This window comes from Camellia sinensis, chromosome 8 (assembly GCF_055761805.1).
Source record: "Camellia sinensis isolate YWXY chromosome 8, ASM5576180v1, whole genome shotgun sequence".
NCBI classification, from domain to species: Eukaryota; Viridiplantae; Streptophyta; class Magnoliopsida; order Ericales; family Theaceae; genus Camellia; species Camellia sinensis.
Window position 1 is genome coordinate 17,556,929 of NC_138968.1, and position 17,536 is coordinate 17,574,464.

The 17,536-nt window shown below is 33.3% G+C and overlaps 1 protein-coding gene across 1 annotated transcript; it reads right to left on the minus strand.

Annotated features, from left to right (window-relative positions):
- Positions 1-647: 647 nt before the first annotated feature.
- Positions 648-3,782, minus strand: LOC114263463 (rust resistance kinase Lr10). The gene is made up of 3 exons (XM_082882136.1): positions 2,869-3,782; positions 1,974-2,000; positions 648-1,892 (listed from the first exon to the last, which is right to left on the minus strand). Exons 1-3 carry the CDS (start codon positions 3,635-3,637, stop codon positions 790-792), a joined length of 1,899 nt encoding a protein of 632 aa, XP_082738262.1. The 5' UTR covers positions 3,638-3,782; the 3' UTR covers positions 648-789.
- Between the last annotated feature and the right edge of the window lie 13,754 nt (positions 3,783-17,536).

The window sequence follows — 17,536 nt, forward strand, 5'->3', positions numbered from 1 at the left end:
GCTTCCTCCTAAGTCTCAGGTTTGAATCCCCTAACCAGCAAACACATACCTTGGGGCTACGGACCGCAAGGCATAAGCCCTATTTCGGAAGGCTTGTTCGGGGCTGTAGGGACTTAGTCTGGTGCACGTAAGCTAGCCTAAGATACCTTACATAACAAACAACAACAAAAACAACAACAACAACAAAAAAAGTCTAAGTTGACTATGGCCTATTTTGAAAAGTCACACTTTAGTCCAAAAAATCCTTATAAAAAACTCAACACTTTTCTTTAATTTTTTTACAAGTTTTTTTTCATAAAAAGTTATTTTTTTAAAAAAAAAGTCAAATTGCAAAACAATCCTAAATAAATTTTTCCACAAATCCATAAAATGTACTATGTCAAGACCAAATCAACTTGAGAGTAGACAATGAGCCCAAATCCAACGCAGCCTTCGTAAAAGAAAACCACTGAACTATAAACTTTCTTTGCTGAATAGTTAGAATTTTTGTTGATATATTCCATAGCATATTGTCATATTCGGCCTTAAATGTTATTCAAACTACCATTACTAAGATGATGAGTACTTGGTTTGTCAAACTTTTGGGTAAAAAAATACTTTAATAAGAATCTCCTTAGGATATAGAGCACACAATTACAAGAGGACTATTAATACAAAAGCCATATATAAGATGTAGTATTGAAAGGCTATAGTAATACCATTCATAAACAATTAATTCTACACTCATTGATAAGAATAATGAGATTAATCCTATTACATAGTCAAAAAAAATATTGCTAATTCATTATTTCATTCAGATTCAGAAATTATTTCTAACTCACTATTAAAAGTTCTTGCACCTATTGTTCCCCTTGTTGACATTGGATTTGTGGAAGCAAATGGACTGTGGGGAACTGTTAGAGTGTCTCCATCTCCTTCCAACATCTGCACCACAACTTTCATCGATGGTCGGTCCACTGGGTACCATTGTATGCACCAAAGTCCCACAATTGTTATTTTCCTTATAATTTTCGCATCTCCGTCTTCCTCAATTTGTATTCCTAGATCTTCTCCTTGATCCAAACGTTTATATATCCATTCCGGAAAGTAACACTCGTTGTTTTCTGTTACCATATTTTGCCTCCCTCCAACCATATCTAGCAACAACATCCCAAAACTATAAACATCTGATTTGTATGACACGTTCCCAAAGTTCCTGGAGAACACTTCGGGTGCAATGTAACCCACAGTCCCTCTAGCAGTAGTCATGGAAACAGCACTTTGTTCCTTTGAACACAATTTTGCTAGACCAAAATCAGAGATCTTCGGGATAAACTTATTATCTAACAAAACATTGTGAGGCTTAATATCAAAGTGCAGGATTCGTTGATCACACCCTAGGTGAAGATATTCAATTCCTTTAGCAATGCCAAGAGCAATGTCATGCAACTTCTCCCAACCAAGTGAATTCTTCTCTTTATTAGTGGATATAAACTTTTCAAGTGAATTGTTTGGCAAGAACTCATAAAGAAGAGCTCTTCTGAATCCGTCAGCACAATATCCCACCAAGCGAACCACATTGATATGGTGGATTCTCCCCATTGTTTGCACTTCATTGATAAACTCATCACCATTTCCTTTCACGTTGTTGAGGATCTTGACTGCAACGTGAACATCATTGGAAAGTGTGCCTTTGTACACTATTCCGTAACCTCCTTGGCCTACTTTGTCCTGAAATTGATTTGTTATTTTCTTGATATCTGCATAGGAATATCTTGCAGGCTTGAGAGCTTTGTAATCCTCTAAAAATTTGTCAATCTTTACTTGATCCTCTTTTTTCATTTTGTTTGATCTATAGACAAGATATATTGTAATGACAACCATAACAAAAAGAGTCAGGCCTAGGACTCCACCTACAATCATGATAGACAATGTTAGTAAATTTCTACCTCCTCATTGACAATTCAAATTAAAAAGAGGAAGTATCAATTCACCTGCAATCTCTAGTTTCCTCAATACACCTGCAAAAGTTTAAAAACTTCTTAAACTATCACCTCTAAAATACATATACACACAAATATATATATATATATATATATATAATTAAAAATTTTACCATATAGATTCATAATATATGTATTTTTCAGTGCTAAGGAAAAGAAACTGACATGATAGAATCAGATATCCAAATAGGGTTAAACCTCCTCAGAAAACAAACAAACAAATAAATAAATAAAAACCATTAAATCAGTAAATAACAAAGGCCTAATCAGGTTCTCAACACATCCTCCATTAGGTTTACTACCTCTAACAAAAAGCACACAACCTAATCTATATAGTAAGACTTATCATCGTCGCACAATCAACAAGGCTAAGTAATCCTAATAGATCAAAACAAATAAAACAAGGGCATTGAAGCTAAAATGATCTTGTAGCCCAAAGACGTTGGATTGAATTTTTTTATTTGGGTATACTATTGAGTCGTAAATAGGTAAACAAAATCTAAGCCATTAAGGAAAGAAAAATGCGGCAGACCCCCAGTCCCCCCGGACCCCCAATGACCCTCAGCCCACGTGGCTGTGGGTGATTGAAAAAAAAAAAAAAAATTTATGGACCAATGAAAAAAAACTGGGGGTGCTGGGGGTGCCCCACCGGGGGTCCCTAGCACCGTTGTTAAGGAAAATACCGATGTTGCACACAACTGAAACTTAGATTGGATGTCCAGTTCAATTGTCTGAATTGGAGAGAAGAAGTTCGGCCCAAATTTCAATTCAAAATTGTGGCAGGAGATGACATCATTGTAAAGTGAACGCAATAATTACATATGAAACAAGATGGTAATCGTAACTTGAAGTAAAAGGGTAGAAACTGGCCAGAGTAGAAGCGTACCCATAGATGGTTGTTTGGGCTTGTCTAAGCATTCAGTTGTTCCATTTAATAATAATTTACTGTTGTTGCCACTGCTGTTGTTATTCTTGAATCTACAGTACTTGCCTTGTGCTTCACAGTTCCCACATTCCGGTTTGCTCCAATTCAATTGAAGATCATCAAATGTGATGGAGGCATAACCAAAAAATCCATATGGAAGTGTCATGTTATACATCTTTGTGCAAGATAAATCCGGGACTGACCCAGAGTCGGTGGCATAAACTTGGTGACTCTGGTCACTAAGGCAATCAATCCGAGACCCACCAAACTGAAATCGATCCAGTGTCTGGGAACAATTGATGAAGCTATAGTCGCTGTAGAAGCCGTGATTTGATAGGAATTGGAAGGGAGAGGCAGATGGGTTGAGGTTTGGAAGCTGTCGTGGGAAGCATTCATGGGGGTCTGATATATATATGGTCATGGTCTGAGATTCGTAGTTGATTTTCTTGACAAACACATTCACAAAATTTGGGAGCTGGAGCATAGGGTATTTGCTGGGAGGAGTGCAAGAAAGATCAAAGCTCGGATGATACCCACCACAGTAGTCGGGCAGTTTCCCTTTTAGGCGGAAAGGGAATCGAATTTCAGGGCCGTGATGTTTTCTGCATCTTCTTGGCATGATGCACTCATCATGTTGTTCCTCTGCTCCTCCGAGTCCTACTACTGTGGCTGCTGCCATTGGTACTAATAATAGGACTATGACCAACAGAATTCCTTGGAAAATTGCCATCTTAATTAATTAATGGCTAATATTTGATACTCTGAAACAAAATCCTAACTACTCTACTCTCCCAAGTGTTCGTTGTTTGTTTTGTGATGGAAGAATTTGTTAATGGCGGTGGAGTTGGGTTAGAGAGACAATTTTTGTACCGAGGTTCACAAAATATATATATATATATATATATATAATAGTAATAATATTATATTGGACAATTCTTATATTCGATCAATTCATCGTTACATTTTTAATTGATATAATTTTGATTTTTAATTATAAATTTTGTGTCAATTTGATCCAATTAATAACATTATTAGTGTTTCTTAAGAAAAATTATCACTAAATTTATTGAGATTAACAAACTAAATTGAATAAGTTTATAATTTTATCTTTAAAAATACGGCACGTGACACTTATGTGCATATTTTCTATATAAAAAAAATGTTAAGAATTGTAATCAATTGGACTAAATTGAAATAAAATTACAAATTTAGGATCAAAATTAAGTCAACTGAAAATACATGTGCTAAAATGACATAAGAAAATAAAGTACAAGGATTACCGTCATAATTTGCCCTATTATATATCTAGAAAAATTATCCAAATAGACATATTTAAACACAATAAAAATAATGGAGAAATGACAACAAATTAGGGTTTTACGAACAAATTTAGGGACAAAATCACTCTTTAGGGATCAAATATTTTTGTTGCCAAAAGTGTATTATTCTAATTTTAGCAAAAAAATTGGATATTTAGCAAAGAATTATTATCATTTTAGGACTAAAATTTTTGTCTCAAAAACAAATCTTTTAGGGATCAAATTATTTTGTCTCTAAAAATACATTTATTGGTAACATTTTGAAAATTGTTGCTAAAAGCCTTTTTTTTTTTTTACTTTTTAAAATAACCTTTTAAACACTATCCTCTTGACGACCAAAATTGGTCTCCAAATATGTTTCGTAACAAATTTTTCATTTTTAAAAACAAAAATTTAGTACCTAAAGCTCTTATTTGCTGTGAGATCTCATTAGATGGACTTACGGGGTACGTGGTCTTCCTACCTCTTACATCAAAAGTCATGGTTCCAATTTTTTTATTTTTTTAAAATTTGTTTTGTTTATAGTTTTGTTTATCTTTAAATTTGTGTCAATTTTTTTAGGTTCATCTAGTGTAAAAGGACTTAAAGCAGTAAAAAAAATTCAAAAAAATTCGCTAAAGACAACAAAAAAAAAAAAAGTGTTGCTTCTTTTAAGTGGACTTTTTTACATACTTTCTATTTTTTTTTAAAAAAAAAAAATTCTTTTCTAATTTAGTATATGTATATATATATAGAGAGAGAGAGACAGAGAGAGAGAGAGAAAGAGAGAGAGGGTGTAATATATGGGTGTCGGTGAGAGACATTAGACTATAAAAAAAAATATTGTGAATTTCTCCCATTATTAAAAGTTAGAGAGGAATGTTATATTAATTTTCTCTATTTTTAACTAACGTCCAACAAATTTCCTTGTGCAAATTTTATTTTATTTTTTATTTTTTATTTTTTAATTTCTAATTTTCTTTTCTAAAGTAGACTTGACTATAAGTGAGATTCTGCATTGTTTCCTATAGCAGGCTTGACTTCAACCCTCATATAAATATGTGGACTTGTCTTTAACCATACATTTTTCTGAAGTGTTAACTTTAACATTTTCTGGATGAAAAATGGAAAAAAACTCTAAGTTCATGTTTGTTTGGATGGACATGAATTTGGGATTGAACTAATAGTCCAATAAAATTATTAATCTGATGTTTGGTTAAACAATTGAAGTACGGATCAATTATTTTAAACTTGGCTATTAGTTAAGATAGGATACATAGTCCAACAGATTCGTAATCCTAGGACTATTAGTCATGAGAATGCTAATCTAATCCGCCTAAACAAACATGACCTAAAAGATTTATCAAAAATTTTATCAAATGTTTTACATATTTTAGTATTACTTTTTGTAGAATGGTGATTGAGCAGAGACCACAAATCAAACCTCGTTGAACATTCGATTTCTTAGCCACCACTTGGAGAAGTATTTGAGTGAGTCTTGATATAATGCGAAATTCTATATATCCATATTCTCTTTTCAGGTGTACATATTTTCGATTATAATGTTTTGTAATATATATGTTTATGAAAAGTTATAAAGTAGTTATATTAAAATAAAAGTAAACAAACATACAGATCAAGAAAAATAAAAACAAGAAGACCTTAAAAGGCCAAACAAACAATCTAACAAAAACTACAAAAACAAAAAACAAAATCACAAAAAAAAAAAAAAAAAAAAAAAAAAACAACAACAACAACAACAACAACAAACAGTTATGATCTAGGGAAACCACCAATCTTCTTATAGATATTGTTTCGAAAAGCAAGATCTACATCAAGAAATGCATACTTTAGGGGCCAAAACTATCTTTTATTCATATTTCTGTTAACAGACTTAAACCTAGGACCAAATTAACTCAAATTGACAACTTTGATGACTAAAATGACAAAATTAAAACTTAAGGGACTAAAATGACAAAAAAAAAATACATATTTTAAGGGCTAAAATTGTCTTTTATCCTTAAATTTTATTGATTTTTAGAGTTTAGCTTATTGATATTTGCAAAAATAATATGCAAGACAAGTATGATAATTAATAATGGGTTAGCTTATTGTATATTTACAATGGAGAAATTCCATTATATCATCTAATAGTGAGATGAGTATAATTATCTTTTTTAATTAAAAATAATTACAAATTTACATTCGTATTTCATAATCATTAGATATGTAATGAAAATCTTCTATTACATACATGGAATGGAAAGAATCAAAGTCTACTTTCCCTTCTGTCCTCACTTGGATTGAAGAGTGTTGTTTGGGCCTGGGGGGTCTATCATGATGTACGTGTTGATAATTTGAATCATTTATTTTGTAAGACCCTTCATGCATATCGTCCATGAAAAAAATAAAGTTGATCTGATAATAGTAATCTCCTTTTTTTTCGCGTTTATTTAAAAAAAAATAATGTTCTATTTTTAAAAATACATTTGTCGTCCATTTTTTTTGAAGACCAAAGTGAAAAAATGAAAAAACTTTTATTATCAAATTAACTTAGTTTTTTTCATGGACAATATACACAAAAGACCTTACAAAATAAATAATTCAAATTAATAAAACGAAACTCGTAATAAGTTACAGGAATCTAAACAACACCCTCCGATTAAAATCATAAATTTCTAACAACTCTAGCCCATTAATATTGATGTCAAAGAATTTAATAATTTTGGATAAATTACACTTTGCACCCCTACATTTTATATCAAATCTCACTTCGACCCCTACACATAAAATCATAATAGTATACCCCCTATACTTCTGGTCAAATCCCAATTTGGTCCCTACATATGAAATTGTGACAGTCAACCCCTTTTAGTTTTTGTCAAATCTCACTTTGGTTCCTATACAAGTGTCAATGTCCTCTTTTTGTTATTCAACTATTTAAATCTTTAACAGAATCTAATCATGTGATAAGAATGTGACTACGCATGAGGATAAGAAAGGAAAATCATCCTCATTTTCAACCAATACACACTTTATCCCAAAATTTACTTCAAAATATGACTATATTAAGTTAAAACAAAACGCATATTGTGAACAATTAAAAAGATGAAATAGGATTTCGCATAAATTAGAATCACGAAACTTTATTTTTCACTTGTCTATTCATCTTTCTTTCTTTTTCTTTGATTCCTTTGTCACATTTTTTTTTTTAATTTCAAAAACTCTATTTTCTTATCTTTTCGTCCCAATTTTTACCATACGAACACACACATATATATAGTATTATACAACTCGCATGTGTTTATCACGTAGGACAAAGTGTATTGGTAGGAAATATGAATGATTTTCCTCTCTTACTCTCATTTCCTAGTCACATTGTTGTCACATAATTGGATTTTATTAAAGATATAAAAGTTACAGAATAGGGATATTGACACTTGTATAGAAACTAAAGTGGGATTTGACTAAAAGTGTAGGGGTTGACTGTCACAATTTCATGTGTAGGGATCAAAGTGAGATTTGATTCGAAGTGCAGTGGGTTGACTATTATGATTTTATGTGTAAAAACCAAAGTGAAATTTGATGCAAAATGCAAAAGTGCAACACACAATTTACCTATAATTTTTGTACAACTTGAGCAGGAGGTGCATCCACGAAACGTACATGCTTGTGGTAAGGTTTAGACTTCTCAATTCTTCTTTGACTTGTCTAAAAAGAGTTGCAACTCGGGGAACAAACAACAAAATACAATTGATTTCTTTATTTAAGTGGTTCTCACTTCTCCTTATTCATATTCATAAATCTTTCTAGATAATTCCCGATGTTTGGCACTTGTTCACATAGCACAAAATAGACTTCTCCATTGATTGAATCAATGGATTGATCCCACACAAAATGTGGAATTGACCATTAGTAGAGTGTTTACAGCCGTCTCAATTATTGCATTAGAGTCTCAATCTGATTGGAAAACAAAGGACAAAATGCAATTTATTTCTTCATTTAAGTGGTTCTCATTTTTCCTTATTGATATTCCTAACTTTTTCCGGATAATTCTCAATGTTTGGCACTTGTTCACATACGACAAAATAGACTTCTCCATTGATTGAATCAATGGATTGATCCCACACAAAATGTGGAATTGACCGTTAGTAGTGATTATACTCGTCTCAATTATTGCATTAGAGTCTCAATCAGAGTGGAAAACAAAGGACAAAATACAATTGATTTCTTCATTTAAGTGGTTCTTACTTCTCCTTATTGATATTCCTAACTCTTTCCGGATAATTCCCAATGTTTGGCACTTGTTCACATAGCACAAAATAGACTTCTCCATTGATCGAATCAATGGATTGATCCCACACAAAATGTGGAGTTGACCATTAGTAGAGTGTTTACACCCGTCTCCATTATTGCATTAGAGTCTCAATCAGAGTGGAAAACAAAGAACAAAATACAATTGATTTCTTCATTTAAGTGGTTCTCACTTCTCCTTATTGATATTCCTAACTCTTTCCGAATAATTCCCAATGTTTGGCACTTGTTCACATAGGACAAAATAGACTTCTCCATTGCTTGAATCAATGGATTGATCCCACACAAAATGTGGAATTGACCATTAGTAGTGATTATACTCGTCTCAATTATTGCATTAGAGTCTCAATCAGAGTGGAAAACAAAGGACAAAATACAATTGATTTCTTCATTTAAGTGGTTCTCACTTCTCCTTATTGATATTCCTAACTCTTTCCGAATAATTCCCAACGTTTGGCACTTGTTCACATAGCACAAAATAGACTTCTCTATTGATTGAATCAATGGATTGATCCCACACAAGATGTGAAATTGACCATTAGTAGAGTGTTTACAATCGTCTCAATTATCGTATTTGCAGTATGGTTATTTCATTGACTTTTCTTTCTTTCTTTTATTTTATTTTCTTTGTTTTCATTTTTTATTTTTTCGTATTTTCTTTGGTGACATATTTTTCTCATTCACAATGGAACTTACGAATTGCATTTTAATTTGATTTTTTTGTGAAATTTTCTTTTAAAAAAATACCTATTACATCATTACATCAATAAAGTAGCATTACTAAAATGTAACATTTTGATATTATAGTAATATCAAAATTTAACTTTGACTATCCATTTTAATATTGTAGCATTGGAGATGATTGAATGGATCTCGAATAGGTCTCACCATTAATGATTTTTACTAATATTGTGGTGATACATCACATAATAAATAAAATAAGATAATAAAATAAGTTATCATAACAATAATAATAATAAATTATTTACATACTATATATTTAAAAAATTATTCAAAAATATATATCTTTCAATTATAATTATTCTAAGGGAAACCCACATTTTACTCATTTTAATTCAGTGTGAAATTCATTTTTTTTTTTTTTCATGAATCAAAGCATTTCTATTAATTTATTGTGTCTTTATCTATTTAGTGGCTGCTTCTACGGTCTATGTCTCTTACATCAAAAGTCATGGATTCCAATCTTAAATTTTTTTTTTTTTCACTTTTTTTTTAGGTCCATCTAGAGTAAAATGATTTAGAGAGTAGAAAAAAATGAGTGGGTATTTTAGAAAAATATTTTTAAATTAGTGATAAATTTTACAAATATTTAAAAATAAAATCATAATTTTTTTTAATAAATTTATAATTAAGTTTTGAAAAAACATCTCACATGCAATTTCCCCTAAAAAATTAAAAAATCAAAAAAGATTCAGTGAAGATAGAAAAAAAAATATTATACTAATCTCATAAATTATTAATCCCATTACTATTAATTCTGCTAATCAGATAGACCCTAAAAGTGTATAGGTTTTTTTTTTATACAAAAATTATACAAAAAGTTCACTAAAAAAAAGGCCAATGTGAATTGAGTATAATTACACTGACATCCTTTTTACTTAGTCTAAAGGCACCAACACTTACGTAAATTGAGTGAAAACCTAACCTAAAGATAAATAATATGAAATATACTCTAACATTTTAGTGTAAAAGCGCATGATAACATAATTTTTTCATTAATATGGCTTACGAATTTATTATCAAATTAGACTAAGTGTTATATGAATTAAAATTTTAAAGAAATTTAATGTAATTATACAAAACTTATAAAGCTCATTGTATTTTTAATTTTTTTTTTTAAAAAATCAATGTAATTTTTTATTTTTGTTTTTAATTAATGTTAACGAGTTCTCTCGTGCATTTTTTTTTATTTTTAGAAAATTACAAATAAAATTCTAAAGTTTTACCTTGTAGCGACCCCGGGTCTTTACCCGACTGTCATGGTATTTTGGATCCAAATCATGTTGTTTGATGCTACTGGTTATGTCTTTCTTCCTTACACCTCTTGAATTTGAGTTTTGAAATGACTTGAGCGTATTTAGAACAGGTTGGTTGCCTTTCGGTCTAGAATCTTGTTGCCCAAAATTTCGACCTTCCGCTCGAGCGGGACTTCTCGCGCTCGAGCGGAGTTTGCAACCTTTCAGTGTCGAGTGTCTCTGCAAATGTGCTGCAAGAGTGTTTTTCATGCTTGAGCGGCGTTTCTTACGCTCAAGCATGTCTGAGCTCAAGCGTCCATTTTGGCGCTCGAGCAGCTGTCTGCAATCTGTGACATACTGGACGGGTGAAATCCACGCTCGAGCGGTGCTCTTTGCATTCGAGCGAGTTGTTGTTGCTGTGTCTGACGCTCGAGCATGAAACCCTAGGCTCGAGCGGGATTCGCGTATATCAGATCGTAAAAGCAACTTTTTGTTGGAATGGTTATAAAATTCTGGATAAAACCAGAATTTTTTCCTAAGTTCGGTCTATTTTTTAGGTGGGTCCCGAGTGTCGATTTACTCGGGTCAAAGTGGTAACGCGTTCTATGCCGCGTTGTGATTCACGTGGTATATTTGGTTGCTCAAAACCATTACCGAGTGAATGGGAAATTGAAGCCAAAGTGTGCTCCATGGAAATGGAGTTTTGGTGGAAATTCCTTAAGGTTGTAAATTGGCTTGTCCCACATTGATTTGGTGGGAGGTTTTGAAAGGGTTTATAAGGCTTAGGGTGAGATACTTGGGGTGTGCCCCAAGGGGTACCCAAGTGTTTTAGAGGGAGAGGTTATGGGCAAAATGGGCTAGACCCATTGGACCCAAAAACCACCACGCGCGCGCGCGCCGCCGCCGCCGTCCGGTCGGGCTGGGCGCAGGTGCATGGTTGGGTTGGGCTTCTAATCTTTTTGGGCCAAAAATATTTGAATTTAATTTTATTTTTTATTAAAATAAAATCCATAATTCAAATTAAATTAGTTTGGATTTTTTGTTCTTCCAAACAGGGCCCTTCCCGGTTTCAAACAGAAATAAACTGTTTTGGAATTAATGCACACCCAAACAGGGCCCTTCCCGTTTTACTATCTATTTGAATTAATTCAAATCTGTTTGAATTCAAAACCCAACAGGTATGATACCTGTTCAATTCAAAACCAAGAGCTACATACCTGTTTATTTCAAATCCAAGAGCCACCTTCACATCTATAAATAGGACCACCCTCATTTGATGTTTTGCATTCAGAAATTTCGTATTTCACTTCTGTTTTCTATTCTTCATCTTGCTGCATTTTATTTCCGAAAGAAAGAGTGTAAACACTTAGTGTGTTCGTAAGGCAAACAGTTAGTAGTGCTGCTATTGTTTGTGGTAGATCATTTCATCCTGGGAGATAGACGTCCGAATTCTAAAAGCACCGTGGAGAGGACGAATCTGTCTTAAGGACACAGTGTTAAACACTGGACTTGATCAGAAAAATAATTCGAAGAAATTAAATCAAGTAAGTTATTTAATTACTTTCAGTGTTGTATTTATTTGTTTATTTATTCAGATTTTAATTTTGTTTTTGTTACAAAATAAAATCTGTTTTGTTTTTTATTTATTTATTTTTATTTCGAGTTTGATTTTTGTAATCAAACATATTCTCACCTTTACTCTATTTCTTTTATTCTTGTTGTTGTTTTGTACACAACAGAATTAAATACTTTTAAATACAGTGAAGATTGTCCAACAATCTTAAGACAGATTCCTTTTTGGGTATCTTCATTGTATTTAATTTTCTGTGTTTTCAAATTAATATTCTGGTTGGAAAAACAAATAGTGATTTATGCTATTTGACAGATAGTAGTAATATACTGTCTCTTTTCTTTGACAACTACTAGTAGTACGATACTGGTGTCATTAACAATTCAGAATATTATTTGGTATTACAGAAAATTCTTGTGATATTTTATTTTTCTAGTTTTAGTAACAAGGAAAATAAAATTATTTTGTTGTTATAATTATTTTCTGGTTTTAGTAACTAGAAAATTAATTTGTGTTTTAATATTTTCTGATTTTTGTAATCAGAGATTATGGCTACTACAACTGAAACTGCATCTGGCAGTGGTACTCCTATTGTTACACCTACATCGGTCCCTATCCAGAACCATGTTCATGTACCAATCAATCATAGAGAAAAACCGGAAAAATTTAATGGTACCGAGTTTAAGAGATGGCAGCAGAAGATGCTGTTCTATCTTACAACTCTTAATTTGGCCCGGTTTCTCCATGAAGAGGCTCCAGCACTTAAAGAGGGTGAAAGTGATCGGCAAGTTGTTGCCGCTGTAGATGCTTGGAAACATTCAGATTTCCTGTGCAGAAACTACATCCTAAATGGCCTTGACAATATGCTGTATAATGTATACAGTCCTCTGAAAACAGCAAAAGAATTGTGGGATTCTTTGGAGAAGAAATACAAGACAGAAGATGCCGGCACGAAGAAATTTGTCGTCGGTAAATTTCTGGACTTTGTTATGGTAGACTCCCAAACGGTAATATCTCAAGTTCAAAGTTTTCAAATAATTTTGCATGATATTCATTCAGAAGGTATGTCTCTTAGCGAGTCATTCCAAGTCGCTGTTTTAGTGGAAAAGTTACCACCGGCTTGGAAAGATTTCAAAAATTATTTAAAACATAAACGCAAAGAGATGACTATGGATGAATTGATTGTAAGATTAAGAATTGAAGAAGATAACCGAAAGGCTGAAAAGAGGAATGGGAAAAATCCCATTGAGTCCAAGGCAAATGTGGTTGAACAAGTTCATAAACCACATAACAAAAAGAGAAAGTTTGCTGGAGATGGTCCTAAACAAGGCGAAAGTAGCAAGAAGTTCAAAGGAAAATGCTATAACTGTGGCAAAACTGGACATCGAGCTTCTGATTGCCGCCGCCCTAAAAAGAATCATGGAAGTACAAGTAAGAAGACCACCAATCAGGCCAATGTAACAGAATTGGATTACATCTCTGACGGAGTGAATGACATCAACCTCTCTGCTGTGGTGTCTGAGGCTAACTTGGTTGGAAATCCCAAAGAGTGGTGGGTTGACACTGGAGCAACTCGTCACATATGTGCGGACAAGAAGATGTTCACTACCTACAATGAGGCTGCAAATGGTGAACAACTTTTCATGGGAAATTCTTCTACTTCTACTGTGGCTGGACAAGGGAAAGTAATCTTGAAGATGACATCAGGGAAAGAACTGACCCTCAACAACGTACTGCATGTACCTGACATCCGGAAGAATTTAGTTTCTGGGTCTTTGTTAAGTAAAAATGGTTTTAGGCTTGTATTTGAGTCTGATAAATTTGTATTAACAAAGAGTGGTATGTATGTTGGTAAGGGATACATGAGTGATGGTCTCTTTAAGTTGAATGTAATGACAGTTGTACCGAAAGTTGCTATGAATAAGAATAACACATCTTTTGTTTATATTCTTGAGTCAAATTTATGGCATGGTAGATTAGGACATGTGAATTTTGATGCTTTGCGTAGATTAATTGGTTTAGATTATATACCAAAGTTTGAAATTAATCCTAATCATAAATGTGAAATTTGTGTAGAAGCGAAACTAACTAAGGCTCCATTTAAATCGGTTGAAAGAAAAACCGAACCTCTAGAATTAATTCATACTGATGTATGTGATTTAAAATTTATTCAAACTAGAGGTGGCAAAAAGTATTTCATAACATTTATCGATGATTGCACAAGATATTGTTATGTTTATTTACTTAGAAGTAAAGATGAAGCCTTAGAAATGTTTAAACTCTACAAAACAGAAGTTGAAAATCAACTTGGTAAAACCATTAAAATGGTTAGAAGTGATAGGGGTGGTGAGTATGATGCACCTTTAAATGAATTTTGTGCACAACATGGCATTATTCACCAAACTACAGCCCCTTATTCTCCACAGCAAAATGGAATTGCTGAAAGGAAGAATAGAACCTTAAAAGAAATGATGAATGCCATATTACTAAGTTCAGGCTTACCACAGAACTTGTGGGGGGAAGCAATATTGTCTGCTAATTATGTTCTTAATAGAATACCCCACAAGAAAACCAAAAGCATTCCTTATGAATTGTGGAAAGGTCGACCACCTTCCTACAAATACTTAAAAGTGTGGGGGTGTTTGGCAAAAGTTGAAGTACCTGTTCCTAAAAAGACTAAAATTGGACCAAAAACAGTAGATTGTGTGTTTATTGGTTATGCTCAGAATAGTAGTGCATATCGGTTTCTGACTTATAAATCAGATATACCTGATATAAATGTGAACACTATTATAGAGTCAAGGAATGCTGTGTTTTTTGAACATGTCTTTCCTTACAAGAAATGACAGGAATTAAGTTCACAGAAAAGAACTTATGATTGTACACAAAGTCAAGAGACTAATGACAATCAAACACAAGAGACTAGTAATAGTCTCGACCAACAGGATTTAACTAATGATGAACCAAGACGGAGTAAGAGAGCAAAAACATCAAAATCCTTTGGTCCAGATTTTCTGACATACTTGTTAGAAAATGAACCTCAAAGCTTTAAGGCAGCTATGACAGGTCCTGAAGCACCTTTGTGGAAAGAGGCTGTTAATAATGAAATTGAATCCATTATGCAAAATCATACTTGGGAATTGGTGGATCTTCCACCAGGTTCTAAACCTCTTGGATATAAATGGATATTCAAGAGAAAAATGAAAGCAGATGGTTCAATTGACAAGTATAAAGCAAGACTTGTTGTTAAAGGTTACAGACAAAAGGAAGGTCTGGATTATTTTGACACATATTCCCCTGTGACAAGAATAACATCCATTCGCATGCTTATTGCTATAGCAGCGTTGTTTAATTTAGAAATACATCAAATGGATGTTAAGACAGCTTTCTTAAACGGTGATCTAAATGAAGAGATCTATATGGAACAACCCGAAGGGTTTGTAGTATCAGGGCAAGAAAAGAAAGTTTGTCGACTTGTAAAATCCCTTTATGGATTAAAACAAGCACCTAAGCAATGGCATGAAAAATTTGATCATGCAATGCTTACTAATGGGTTTAAGATAAACGAATGTGACAAATGCGTTTATGTTAAAAACACTGACCAAGGATATGTCATAGTTTGTCTTTATGTGGATAACATGCTTATCATTGGAAGCAGTCAAAACATGATCAAATCAACTAAGCAGATGCTTAACAAAAGATTTGATATGAAAGATATGGGGGTCGCAGATGATATATTAGGAATGAAAATTACTAAAACATCTGACGGATATGCATTATCTCAATCACATTATATTGAGAAAATTCTTGATAAATTTATCAAGGATGATTTGAATTTAGCTAGAACACCTGTAGACATCAGTCTTTATTTATCGAAAAATAAAGGTGATGCAGTGTCTCAGTTAAAATACTCCCAAATCATTGGAAGCCTAATGTACCTAATGAATTGTACTCGTCCTGATATAGCTTATGCTATCAGTAAATTGAGTAGGTACACTAGTAACCCTGGAGAAGACCATTGGAAAGCGATCATTCGAGTTCTTAGATATCTAAGATTTACTTGTGATCATGGTTTGAACTTTACTCGATATCCAGCAGTACTCGAAGGTTATTATGATGCCAATTGGATATCGGATACTAAAGATTCAAAATCCACTAGTGGATATGTCTTTACTCTAGGAGGCGATGCTGTTTCTTGGAAGTCCACGAAACAAACGTGCATCGCACGATCCACAATGGAATCCGAGTTCATTGCTTTAGACAAAGCAGGTGAAGAAGCAGAATGGCTTCGTCACTTCTTAGAAGACATTCCAATGTGGCCAAAACCTGTGCCAGCTATTTGCATTCATTGTGATAGTCAATCTGCAATAGGCAGGGCACAGAATCATATGTATAATGGTAAGTCACGACATATTCGTCGTCGACATAATACCGTAAGGCAATTGTTGTCAAACGGAATAATCTCAATAGATTATATAAAATCTAAAGAGAATATTGCGGATCCGTTAACAAAAGGTTTGACAAAAGAGCTAGTGTATAGTTCATCGAAGGGGATGGGATTAAAGCCTATTACATAAGAGTCGTCATAATGGTAACCCTACTTATATGACTGGAGATCCCAAGAACTAAGTTCAAAGGGACAACTAAGTTATGTATGGCTCGCCAGAAATCACCAAGGGATTAAAATTCCTACCCATTCCTATGGTGAGAGTGATATCTGCAACATATGTTGTATGCAGAGGTATAAGGATAAGCTTTGCTTTTAATGATTACTTATATCTTGATTAAGACATAAAATCAAGACGAGTATAAGGAGATACTCACAATAAGAATCACCTATATGAGTGTTGAACTGGGGCCGGTTCTATGAGAATGCAAAGGCTAAATTCTCTAGAAACACTTATGAAAACCAGGCGCGTTCAAGGCCAAAATGAACACAACAGTGAGAACCACGATGTGTTAGAAGATATTTTGTGTGAAATCTATTGTCTTGGCTTACACAAACGGCTGAACAATTCAAGGCATCGCGTCCATTGGTTAGCCAGTAAGTCCGATAGGTTATCACTAGGGAAGGTTCAAAGCCGAAAACTACCTATCCTGATGCAAGATATTTTCGACTTATACTCTTTCGTTAAAGTCTGCATTTTGTTGCATTTCCGTTGTCATCAAATTCCATTCATGTGGGGGATTGTTGGAATGGTTATAAAATTCTGGATAAAACCAGAATTTTTTCCTAAGTTCGGTCTATTTTTTAGGTGGGTCCCGAGTGTCGATTTACTCGGGTCAAAGTGGTAACGCGTTCTATGCCGCGTTGTGATTCACGTGGTATATTTGGTTGCTCAAAACCATTACCGAGTGAATGGGAAATTGAAGCCAAAGTGTGCTCCATGGAAATGGAGTTTTGGTGGAAATTCCTTAAGGTTGTAAATTGGCTTGTCCCACATTGATTTGGTGGGAGGTTTTGAAAGGGT